General features: G+C 41.0%; 1 protein-coding gene across 1 annotated transcript in view; it reads right to left on the bottom strand.

Moving 5' to 3' along the window:
- The window catches only part of TTLL5 (tubulin tyrosine ligase like 5), a 150,090-nt gene that overhangs the window by 102,254 nt on the left and 35,200 nt on the right, over positions 1-12,636 (bottom strand). Inside the window, exons 13-19 of the mRNA XM_063117892.1 lie at positions 8,653-8,734; positions 7,882-7,943; positions 6,680-6,768; positions 6,383-6,424; positions 4,325-4,438; positions 3,466-3,557; positions 3,034-3,096 (exon numbers count right to left, since the gene is read on the bottom strand). Coding sequence (XP_062973962.1) covers positions 3,034-3,096; positions 3,466-3,557; positions 4,325-4,438; positions 6,383-6,424; positions 6,680-6,768; positions 7,882-7,943; positions 8,653-8,734 — 544 coding nt within the window. The remainder of the gene's footprint in view (positions 1-3,033; positions 3,097-3,465; positions 3,558-4,324; positions 4,439-6,382; positions 6,425-6,679; positions 6,769-7,881; positions 7,944-8,652; positions 8,735-12,636) is intronic.

The following is a 12,636-nucleotide window of genomic DNA, read 5'->3' as shown; positions in this document are numbered from 1 at the left end:
GTATCTAGTCAAGCATGACATCAACACCAGAAATACTGGGACATCGGCACACCTCCAGCAGGGTACCTGGAGGCCCCCAATGCTGCAGCCACTAGCATTGCCCTCTCAAGCAGGTGGGCTTATGCAGTGGCAGCAGCAGTGCTGTGGGAGATACACTATGTCACCTTCCAGGTACTGACTGGAGCAAGCAGTAGCTCAACACTTGGCCTGTTGCATTGTCAGCACCACTGGGCAAGCCCACATATTCGCAAAGGCAAGTTGGGCAACTGCAGCAAAGTCACCAAGACCAAGCGGCAGCAAGCAGGTCCACCACGTTCAGTCCTCCCATGACCCTCCAAAACCTAGAGCCCAACCTGATCCAGTGGAATGTTTCTTTGGAACCTAGTTATCCACACCATGAGTTGTTTTCATAGGATGCATTGGAATGAGGCAACTATCTCAAGATATCCAAAATGCAAATACTGCCTACTGCAAATATTTTGAAAATACTTAGTTCCACTCCCCCATTGTGCCATTCAGACTTTCGCCAATAAATTTTTTTACTGCCCATTTGGGAGAACTACTTGGATTTTATTACTAAAAATTAATAGCATTGATGGGATGAATTTCTTGTTCAGACCAGTGGAAATGCTGCTGGCAGGTAATCACTCTAAAAATGCATTCCAAAAAGGATCAACAAGCATTGGCTTTTGGACATGGTGTTCTCAAAGAAGAAATAGCCTATGATGTGCAGTCATGGTGAGAGCCAATGGCTCAGTAGAACAGCGCATACTTTGCATGTACAAGGTCCCAGGTTCCATTCCTGGCACCTCCCGTTAAAATGATCGCAGGTAGCAGGGCTAGGGGAAAACCTTTCTTCAAAGAACTGCTGCCATCAGTGTAGACAATACTGGGCTGAATGGACCAACAGTCTAACTTGGGATAAGGCAAATTCATATGTGGCTGGGCAGCTTCAGGTGTTCTTGGAAGAAACTGATTATCTGGACCCATTTCAGTCTGGTTTCAGATCAGGGCACGGCACTGAAACAGCCTTGGTTGCTCTAATTGACGACCTACTCCGGGTGAAAGACAGGGGGAGTGCTACCCTGTTGATCTTCCTGGATCTCTCAGTGGCTTTTGATACCATTGATCATGGTATCTTACTGGATCAGCTCTGCAAGGTGGGAGTAGGAGGCAGTGTGTTACAGTGGTTCCGCTCCTACTTGCAGAGCCAATTCCATAGAGTGGTATTGGGGGATTCCTGTTCTACCCCATGGCTATTAAGCTGTGGGGTGCCATGCTGTTCAACATCTATATGAAGCTACTGGGTGAGGTCATTAGGGGTTTGGGGGTTGGGTGTCATCAGTATGCTGATGATATTCAGCTCTACTTCTCCTTGTTCTAGGAGTCAGCTGGGGTGGTGAAGGTGCTGGACCAGTGCCTGAAGGCTGTAATGGGATGGATGAGGGCCAATAAACTGAAGCTGAATCCTGATAAGATGGAAGCTCTGTGGATTGGTGGTTCCCAAGTCCTGGAATTGGGTAAGTGACCTGTTCTGGATGGGGTTGCACTCCCTCTGAAGGAGCAGGTGTTTAGCTTGGGAGTACTCCTAGATCAGTCCTTGTCACTGGAGGCCCAGGTAGACTCCATGGCACGGAGTACTTGGGGCCAGCTTTGGCTGATCTGCCAGCTACGGCCTTTCCTGGACAGGGACAACAGAGCCACAGTAGTACATGCACTGGTAACTTCCTGATTAGACTACTGCAATGCACTCTACATGCGGCTGCCCTTGAAGACAACTCGGAAGTTGCAGCTGGTGCAAAATGCAGCAGCTAGACTGCTGGCAGGCATATCTTACAGAGACCACATAACACATATTCATCTTAGAGGAATTGCACTGGCTGCCTATACGCTTCCAGTAGGATTTCAAGGTGTTCGTAATGACGTTTAAAGCCCTAAACAGCTTGGGACCTCAATACTTGAGGGAGCGCCTCTCCTTGTATATGCCTGCCCAAGACTTGAGATCTGTTGGAGGATCCCTCCTCTGCATCCGACCAACGCAACACATATGCTATAGTGGGACATGGGAAAGGCTTTCTCTGTTGTGGCACCCCGACTGTGGAATGCCCTCCCCTTGGAGGCCCAACTGGCACCAACACTGGTTTTATTCCAGCGCCAAGTAAAAACATGGCTTTTTAACAAAGCCTTTAATGGTTAAATTCACCAAGCTCGCACATTGTTTTAACTGTTTTAATTGTTTTTTACTGCCTTTAAATTATATACTGGTTTTAACTTAATGGTTTGATTTGTTTTTAGCTGTGTATATTTATCGTTTTATATTGTATAATTTTATCTGTATGCTGCCCTGAGATCCTAGTGATATAGGATGGGATACAAATGTTTTAAATAAATATGTCCAACAGTTATGTTCTTCAGAATCCTAAAACAATTCCTAAGATGCAAAAGGCAAAAAAATGTTGCAATATTGCCAGAATCAGCATGCCAAAGAACATGCATATAGCAAGCTTTATATTATTATGGTGAGAAACAAAAAATGAACTTTGGATCCTCTAACATGTGACTCAAAAGGTTACACCAAATTGACAATCTACCGCATACAATTCTTACATGGAAGCATTTAAATACACAAATCTTCCCAGATACAATTGAACATTTGGGCACAAGACAAGAAATCTGGGAAGGGTGTGTGAATTAGGTTATATACTATGTAAACAGATGAATTATTTGATGTTTGCTCAAATATTCACATAGAGAAACACATTTGTATAGATAATATTCTATCTGCCATAGATTAAAAGGGTTTAGCCAAGTTCATCAACAAAGGCTCTTAAGGGTTCCAGATAAGATATCTGTAAATCAGGTAAATTAACAAAATGGCAGAAACAACAGTAAGTCCAAAATGGTGAACCTCCAGAGGTATCTGCCTGGGCACTGTTGCGGGGGGTTGGGGAGATGGTGGATTGGATGGACTTTGGTCTGATCCAGCAAGAAAATTCTTATGTTCTTTGGAGTACCCTAGAACCACTATCCTACCTTTCATGGAAAAGGCGACTGGCCAGCATATAGTTCATTGTTGTCTTGTGTTCCAAATAGGATCTGAAAAACCAAGCACAGGTAAGTCAGATAAAATTCATCATTAAAATGGAAGAATACATGAGCAGAAGAGAATTTCAAAGCATATTGTGAAAAGCAGGAGATAAACAGCATTACAAGTCAAGAAAGGAAGAAAAAGCAAAACTAATAAGGAAGGCACAGCATCTGGATGGTAGAAAGCTGGAGTATGTTGACAACACAAAAAGATAGTAAGACAGCTTTTGTTATAAAACAAGGTATAGCCATGAAAGTGAAATTTATAGCATGTCTAAAATCTTAGGGTGGGGAAAGTGAACATTTATATGCGCTACCTCCTAAATGTCTTCTACAAATTCCAAGACAATAGAATTAAAACTCTGAATTTTTGCTCACCCATAAATCTCCCAAGTTAGTGGTGTAGGAAATATTCGAATGAATCCTCCTCTTCTCTCAGATTCATCCTTCACTCGACGCAAAACTTTTATCTGGATTCAGAATGAGTAATGGAAATTACTAGTACAGAATTGTTACCCTCAGGAAAAGATCTGGCTTCACAGAATGTTTTGAGATAACCTAACCACCCAGAGAGCTTCGGCTATGGGGCGGTATATAAATCTAATAAATAAATAAATAAACTCAGAGGTGAGCCAAAAATTGACTAGGATCTACTGGGAGATCTATCAGAAGATCTGCAAAGATTCCTAACTCCCCACTGTTCAAGAACTGCAACTTAACATGGTGGGTTTTTTCTTTCTAAGTTAGGGAGCTCTAAATAAGAAAACATGGGGGGGTGGAAACAGAAGTGAATTTTATTATAAAAGATGTGTAAACTCTCTTTTGGCTCTGAAAATTAAATCCTACTCTGGGCAAGTGCTCAGAAGCACTCTGTGCCTCAATTCAAAGTCTGTATCTGTGGCTCTAAACCACTATTTGGCACCTGGATTCTAATAAAAAAACACCAAAGAAGATTCAAGAAGACTGAAGTCTGCCTTCCTTTGCTCTAACACTGTATACATATAATCCCTGTGTATCAAGGACCAGTTAGTTTGGGGGGCAATTTACCAGTTGTACGCTATACCTAGCCATTTTATTCTTTGCCATTTAATTCTCCTGCTGTGCTGCCATGATGCAGCCTCAGTTTGCTGACTCCAGGCAGAGCAATATAGTAGCCAAATGCATCCATTCATGAGATTGATTGTTCTCTTCATTTCCTTATGTCTAATTACTGAATATGGTATGTGACTCCTCTTACCTCCTCCATGGAGAGGCCCAGCATAGAGCCAACATGCCTTCCTGCTGCTTTTTCCTTTGCTGAGGGCATAAGGTTTTTCATCTCAGCGTCACTGGCAGAAAGAGGACGAGAACGCTGTAGGATCACAGTGAGAATCCAGGTTTTAGCTTTTTCTTCTAATTCTTTGCCAAGCATTTTTAATAGATTTTAAATGCCAAACCCAGCAAAATATGCCTTTTGCCGAGCAAAAGACTCTCCAGGCACCAAATCCAGGAGTCACACTCGAAGGCAGAAAGATCCAAGGGCACAAATGCCAGGTTTCACACTCCCTGCCTCCAACTATAGCAAGGCCCACACCCCATTAGATCCCAAGGCCAAACTTCACATTCCCAGTGTTTGACCACAGAACCACACCCCAAAGCAGTAGGAGCCAACATTCGCAGCTTCTGCCTATATGGGCAAAACATGACACATGTTCCTGGCTTTTGTGTCTGTGGGGTAACATTCCCAGCTCTTAACTGCTGGACAGCCCATAGTTTGTAGTTTGGAAGATGAAGCTACAGTAAGGAAGAGAAATTTAGCTCAACAGTATTTTCACCAGTTCCAAGTGCTGAAATTACCACAGCCAAAGTTCTCTACTGAACAGAGAGTTTGCATTTTCTGCATTCATCTCCATTTTGGTCACAAGGTGGCTGTATGAGTTAGTCATGGGCAAGTACAAAATGGAAACAAAAGGAAAAAATAAGATCTGGAGTCCTGGCAAGACATTTCAGCCTAGACGCACTGCCAAGGTTCGAATCAAAGGTATTTAAAGACTCTGAGACAATAAGTTCCTAAAGAAAGTTTTTAAAACCCAAGATCAAAGTAGCTGAAGTTAAAACCAGGTTCAGCTGTACCACAGATTAAGGGATCAGCTCGGTTCATCTTTAGAAAGATATCAAAAAGGACTATTAGGAATATTTCCTAATAGTGCACTTTTATGTTAAGAATGAAGATGTTGTAGTGTGATAAGGCATATGTAATAGTTTTTGATATTTGTACTCAACAATTATTCAATATGTATGCAGCAGATATTTGATGTATTTTTTTTCTTATTGTGTTTGTTTCAGTTATATTTTGGAAATGTTTATCTATGTTTATATAGTGTTGAAAATGAATAAAAATTATTATAAAAAAAAAAAAAGGAATATTTCCCATCATTTCATATGGTTTTCATTCCTCTTAACACAAAAAAGAAAGATTAAAAACCAAAAGACAAGATAAGCCTTAGAAGTGAAGTATACCGATCTAGGCAAATGAAGATGACCATATAATGCAATTAAAATTCAGCCTCGGTTTACTCTGTTGAAGTCATTTAATATTTAGAAATGTTGGGCTCCCATCATTGTGATTGGTTCAAAGAATGGTAATGTGCATCTAGTGGTGGTGATAAGCAGGAAAAATTGAACATTAAAGTTTCTATTCATGGAAGTTCTAGAGTGGGATAGTCTTCACTTCACTGACGACACGCAGCTCTACTGCTCCTTTTCATCCTCATCAGGTGTGGCTGTGGATGTGCTGAACCGGTGCTTGGCTGTGACAATGACTGGATGAGGGCTAATAAACTGAAACTCCATCCAGACAAGACTGAGATGCTGCTGGTGGGTGGTTCCTCTGATCGGATGGGGGGCGTTCAACCGGTTCTGGATGGGGTTGCACTTCCCCTGAAGGAGCAGGTTCGTAGCTTGGGGGTTCTCCTAGAACCATCTTTGTCACTTGAGGCTCAGGTGGCCTTGGTGGCACGGAGTGCTTTCTACCAACTCCGGTTGGTGGCCCAGCTACGCCCCTATCTGGACAGGGATAACCTAGCTTCAGTTGTCCATACTTTGGTAACTTCCAGATTAGATTACTGCAATGCCCTCTACATGGGGCAGCCTTTGAAGACGGTCTGCCTTCACTTCTTGCCATTTGGAAAAGTTGATTCCTCTCCCTCAAATGTCTTTACCACAGTTATTTATAACAGTCTTAAAAGACAGTGTAGATATAACAGTTGGGCATTTATAGATGGTAAATGAAGTAACATAAGAGCCCAATACCTACCAATTTGGCATTTGTTGATCGGGACTGTGCAGAGACAGGACGCTACAAGAGAAAGGTGAACTCAATTAAAATGCCATGTTTTCCACAATCCCTGGCATCATGCCTCTTTATGTAACATATCCGAAATATACAGAGCATCCATTTCTGAACTGTATAAAAGTATGGGTTGCTTTTGCTCCATCCCCAGCATTATATTTATATCTCTTAAATATGCTCTCAAGACGTTTAGGGTTCATATATGCATGCAGCACACCAAATAATTTAAACTTTAAGCTACTTTCCTGATTTTCTCCTTACTTGAGATTTCTGGTAGGGATTTCTCTTTCCATCAGAGGAGTAATAAGATGTCCGGTTTAGCCGCTGACCTGGATCCTGACAAACAAAGCCTAAAACAGGGAGGGAGGGGGAGGCCACATAAGAATGTGTAATTTATGGGCAATTTAGTAATTCTGGATCAACAGCCTCAGCAGCATAACTATTCCATCTAAACAACTTTCCAACTAAGGCTGCCACGGATTCCCTCCCAAGCCATTGTTGAATTATAGGTAATGTCGAGAAACAGAAAGTTCCTCCTTCTAGAGAGAATGCAAATGTTCCTCTTTGGTTGCATTTCAGCCTTTTCCAAATTCAAACAAAAATTTGTGAGAAGCACTGTTGCACTGAGCTGTGGAGTATAGAAGAGCCATGACTGTGCTGAGCAGAGTACAGGTATGGATTTCGGTGTATGTGCATGAGGGGCTGATTATCTGCAATGCTTTGATAGTGAGGATTGTGAGATAACTCCAGAATAATGCTTTGTTTTCTTGGCATAGTTCCTGTTAAAATAAGTAGATGATGGGAAGTGTGCCAACAGCAAAAAAAAAAAAAGTACTATTTTAGAGATACCTCATACTATCAAAACATCACACAGATGTCATCCCTTTGACATACACACCCACACCGGAATCCATACCCACAGCACCATTCATGGATTTTTCATTCTATGCAGCTTAGTTATGTTTCTCACAAACTGTACTCTTCTCAGCCACTGCATCCCCTCCCTTTACAAAATGAGTTCTGATACTTCTACAACCAGATGGCATTCCAGCATGGCCACTCTGGCGTTCCCAGAGTGCAGGACACGGAGTAATGGGCTCAAGTTACAGGAATCCAGATTCCAGCTGGACATCAGAAAAAACTTCCTGACTGTTAGAGCAGTGCGACAATGGAATCAGTTACCTAGGGAGGTTGTGGGCTCTCCCACACTGGAGGCATTCAAGAGGCAGCTGGACAACCATCTGTCAGGTATGCTTTAGGGTGGATTCCTGCACTGAGCGGGGTTGGACTCAATGGCCTTATAGGCCCCTTCCAACTCTATTATTCTTTGATTCTATGATTCTATGGCACCCTTAGAATCAAAATACCCATTCTATCAATTCTCTCACACACAATATACCCACCTTTAACCCATTATCACCCAAGCCAACAAAAGACTGGACTGGCATTGGCATGCCACTCACCTACAAGTGTGAACATGTCTGAAATCATACTAGCTTTAATCTTCAGGTCCAAAGGAGCATCACTATCCAACATGAAAAAAAGAAAAGGCAAAACAATTTTCTCCAGTTGATCAACCAATTCCATGTCCCTGGGGACAACTTAAGGAAACAAGGTGCCTCAACATTATGAACATCTTTCTCCCCCAAAGTTTTGGACACGTATTAAGATGGCGGGTTGTGGATCTAGGATTCCCCTTTGCCTAATATTACATTTGACTGAATTATATGATCCTTATCACACATTCAGTGCTTGAAGAACAGGGATCTCAGATATAGCTGGAGAGAAAGGTTGGAATGGGCTATTTCAGTCTCTCTGCCCAATCTGCCAGAGATATTTGTTAAATAATCTTATTAGGAAGTGACTCCAATTTTCTGGACCAGAAGAAAAGGGGTAGGAACGGGCTAAAACAATGCGAAGCTACATGGTCTGGGCCTTAGCTAGCTATTGCCAAGGCAGCTCTGCTCATTTCTTTCACTGCTGGCCTTGAGAATACACAGTTGGAAGAATATGGCCTTCTGCCTTCTCGTTGCTCAACTGTCCCTTCTTAGTCTTGTCTCCCACCAGCCCAGCCAAAAGGAGGGAGGAATGAGGGAAGAGGTGGTGGGTACCACCTATTTCTGTAACCTGGTGGCTTCTAAAAGCTTAACATAGAAGTTACTCAATTGCAACCATCCATGATATTTAACAGATTACAGCCATTTCAAACCCCACTTTTCCCAAGAACTCCTTACCAGGCCAGGGAAGGAGACAGATTCACCTCCAGGAGCCAAGGCTTGAGAGTAGAATCAATGAGGACATCAAAGCCATAAAGCTCTGAAACAAAGCACACAACATTTCCAGTGATAGCATAAGGGTATTTCTAAAGACTTAAACCAGGGTTGTTGAACCTCTTTCAGCCCGAGTTCTGAATCGGAGAAGCTTTCAGGAGCTGCATATTAGTGGTGGGATGGGACAAAGGCAAAAAGCGGCAGGCCTGAAATACCAAAAATAGCCACATATTTTAGCTTCAGTCTTTTACTGCCTGTTGCTGAACCTTAGGAGAAGCATTTTAACCTTTTCGGATATGGGAAAACTGATTAAAAGCTCGGAAATCACAGAATGATCAGTGGTCGGGGTGGGAGGTATCATTAGCCATCCTGGAACCCTAGACGGCCAAATTTTGCCCCCAGCCTGAGGTTCTGCCCCCCTATATTAAACCAACAACACAACATGCCTCTGCAAAGGACTTTGGGTGAAACAGATTATCAGTTTACCGTTTGAGAAATGCAGAGGTGTTTCCTAATTTCTTAATAGCTGCAATTCAGACGACCGCAGCTGATTTTGAGGTATTCTGCAGTTTCTGTTGCTTCACCCGATTCATGCTTTACAGTCAAGATGTTCATTTTACTTATGCAGCGTGGCAGTATTTTGCCTCTGCTTTGTGGCTCTTTGTTTTGAGAAGTAAAACATTCACCCTGCTCACGCTATTGTGTTGTTTCTATAGGTTTTAGTACATAGACACACACGTGCAGTGTTTCATGTAGGATTTAGTCGTGGAATTTATTTTGGAGGGTACTTCCTCTGTATGCATGTTCACATATGAATACTACCCCATGATTATTATTATTATTATTATTATTATTATTATTATTATTATTATTATTAAAAAATGAGGATAACACCCCAAAAGTTCACTTAACACACTAAAAATTACAGCTAAATCACATATATGAGAGACTTCACCACATTACACACATAAAACGTGACTTCAGAGATAATATAGTATTTCTTAATAAAACACTCAACACACCAAAACTTTATTTGGAATTTTTTTTAATGAAAACTACAAGTAACTACAAGTATTTAAAACTTTCAAAGTAGATAAACTACATTTGGAATTGTAAAACTTGAAAATCAGAGGAGGGCAGGTAAGTCATATAATTCTTTAAAAGCTGATTTACCCATGAAACTCAGGAAATACCTCAGCTGCAGCAGCCATGGATTTCTTATATAGACATTATCTTAGCCATATGAGAAATTTGAAGCAGCAAAGACCCCCAACCTTTATCACACAGATGTTTGTAGTGACGCAAATGACCAAGTAACCACATGACAGAGAACTCTACCTTGTGGTAACTCTCCTAGGACAGAGCTACATGCACTTTTTTCCAGTGAAAGCTCAAGGGAATTACTTGAAAAATAAGACGCTGAAAAAAGAAATACAAAATGCTGGATAGAAAAGTGTGTGTGTGTGTGTGTTTAAAACAAAAGGCTTGACTTTCAAAGTCCCTTCTCTTACTAGCATCTTCAGTTTTCTTAACACATTTGTACATATTATGCACACAAGACCTATACTTTAGTATGGGCACTGCTAAGAGGTCCACTGCCTCTACCTTCATCAACAAAGGAGTAGAAGAGGATGGAAGGAAGAGAGATGGAGGAGAGAAAGAAGAAAGGGATGTTTCCTCCTTCCCACCCACAATTCCCTTGCAACACACTTCTCAGCTCTTGAGGGTTGTTACTGGTCCTACATTGTGCTCTAGGCTGTAAAAAAAAATCCTGAGATTGTGAAATGACGGGCTAACAAATTTAGCCTTCCTCCATAAATCTGATAGTCATCACATACTGCTTCCAAACAACTTTAACCAAGTGTACATATATGAAACATACTTCTAGAACAGATCACCAGAATGTAACTTACTATTCTTCCTTCTGGAAAAGTTCCCTACTTTCCTTTCAACCTGAGAAACCCTTAACCTCTTTGTAGAATGCTAGAAATATTATCCGTTGCTCCTAATAAACCCTGGTTTCAAGGCCCACTTCAGAGATGACCATTTCCTTACATTCACCTATTGCTCAATCCATGCACCCAGGCCAAATAGACACTTGAGCTGTCATTTACACATGAAGGAATATGGCTTTTCTATACATACAATATATTACTTTTTATATTGAAGTCCCAATGGGGAAAAGCACATAAAGACCTGGCTTGTACAATCCCCACTTATTAAACACACCATGGTGGCTTATTTAAGCAGTGGCAGCTGCCGAGCACCCCTTGCCTAATTACCCACCCAATTGGCATAGCTTGTTCGAGGAAGAAAGAACCCTCAAACAATTCAGCAACACAGTCATTAGATTTCATCCAAACAGAAACTTGCATTACCCTATTCTTTTTTCCGTGCACTGTGGTAAAATACTTTCAAATTCCTTCTTAAATCCCTTCAAATGCCATGATTTTATGGAGAGGATTCAACATACAGAGGGCTTCTGAAGGCATGTTAATACAGTGTTAAAAAGACCCAAACACACAATTTTCTTTCCAAACTCAGTTTATGAGTACAAAGTATCCCATTTATTTGTCAACTCACACCTTAACAAGTCATAATTTTCAGAACAGAGCTGATTCTCTGATAAAACAACTTCATAGTCACTGTAAAAGGCTGGAAGCAATAGCTCGCACCCTTGTCCTTAGGTATAGAGCTATATTATGCTTTGATATGTAATATAGGCCTTCCCTTCTTGCAAAATGGCAATCCGTTAACTCAGTATTTTCTCTCCATGTCCTTCATTACCCACTCCACCAAACTAATATCCATCTGTTTGCCCTCACTCTTGAAGTCCTTAAAGAAATAAGGGACCTTTATTAGGCGTCATCAGTGATGTGGGGTGGAATTTTTTTTCCAGTCGTTTATTTTTCCACAGAAAATATTCCGTTTCATAAGTTCATTAGTAAAAATGGACTTATGCCAATTGCAAATACTATATTAGGCAAGCTTGGCAGTTTCAAAGTTGTAATTAATGCTTTTCATGTGATTATCCTTAGCAACTATGGGGAAGAATACATATGTGCCTCAGAGTGTAATGGAGCTAATAAATAGTGACAGAGAAACTGAAGGTACCCCAACAACCATAGCGGAAGAGAGTTCAAATAAATGAGTGATTGCCAGCATATCATTGCACAGTTCTTCGGGTTGCAAAAAATAATTAGTGTGTCAATACCTTTGGTTTTTTTCTTAAAAGTGAACAAACTAAGGGAAGTACCTGCTATTGTTTTTTTTAGTTTTGTTTTTTCCCCTGAATTTGGCCATCCGCACCAGATCGCTTATGGATGTTGATTGCGCTTAAATCCACAGATTAGCAATTTTATTATCTATATATACACTTAGACTGTCTTTTTTGCTAAGTGTAAGCCGCTCCGAGAGCCTTTTTTGGCTGAGGAGTGGGGTATAAATATGATAAATAAATAAATAAATAAATATATCCCTCCCTTTTTCACTATGCTAGGCCCCAATAACCCAATTCTGTTCCCTTTTCAGAAACCAACAAATAACAATCTAGTATCTTTAGTGATTTTGTAACACTCCTTCTTCTTTATCCCTACTCTGTATTGTTTTATATAATGGTGTATCTTCTTGTTTTATATTGGTCTGTTGACTGTAAATAAAGAAATACAATACAAATATTCCAATTAAAAAATCTACATTAAAATCTACATTAAGTGTGCTTTAATTCTCCCCCTCAAATATTTCAGTCAAAACGCATCACTATGGAGAACATACCGGCTTGTGCCAAATACAGAGGAAGTTCGGGGAAAGGGGGATAGCTTATGAGCTGTGCAAGATACCCAGGCACCTCCTCTACAGCTGCTTCCCGCAGCCGGGCTTCACAGTGTCACTCCCTTTGTAAAGGGATTAGAGAAAGCAGATTGATTAAAGGAGGGCAGTGCTCTGGGA

This window comes from Elgaria multicarinata, chromosome 2 (genome assembly GCF_023053635.1).
Source record: "Elgaria multicarinata webbii isolate HBS135686 ecotype San Diego chromosome 2, rElgMul1.1.pri, whole genome shotgun sequence".
NCBI classification, from domain to species: Eukaryota; Metazoa; Chordata; class Lepidosauria; order Squamata; family Anguidae; genus Elgaria; species Elgaria multicarinata.
This window is presented reverse-complemented; position numbering and strand designations above follow the sequence as displayed.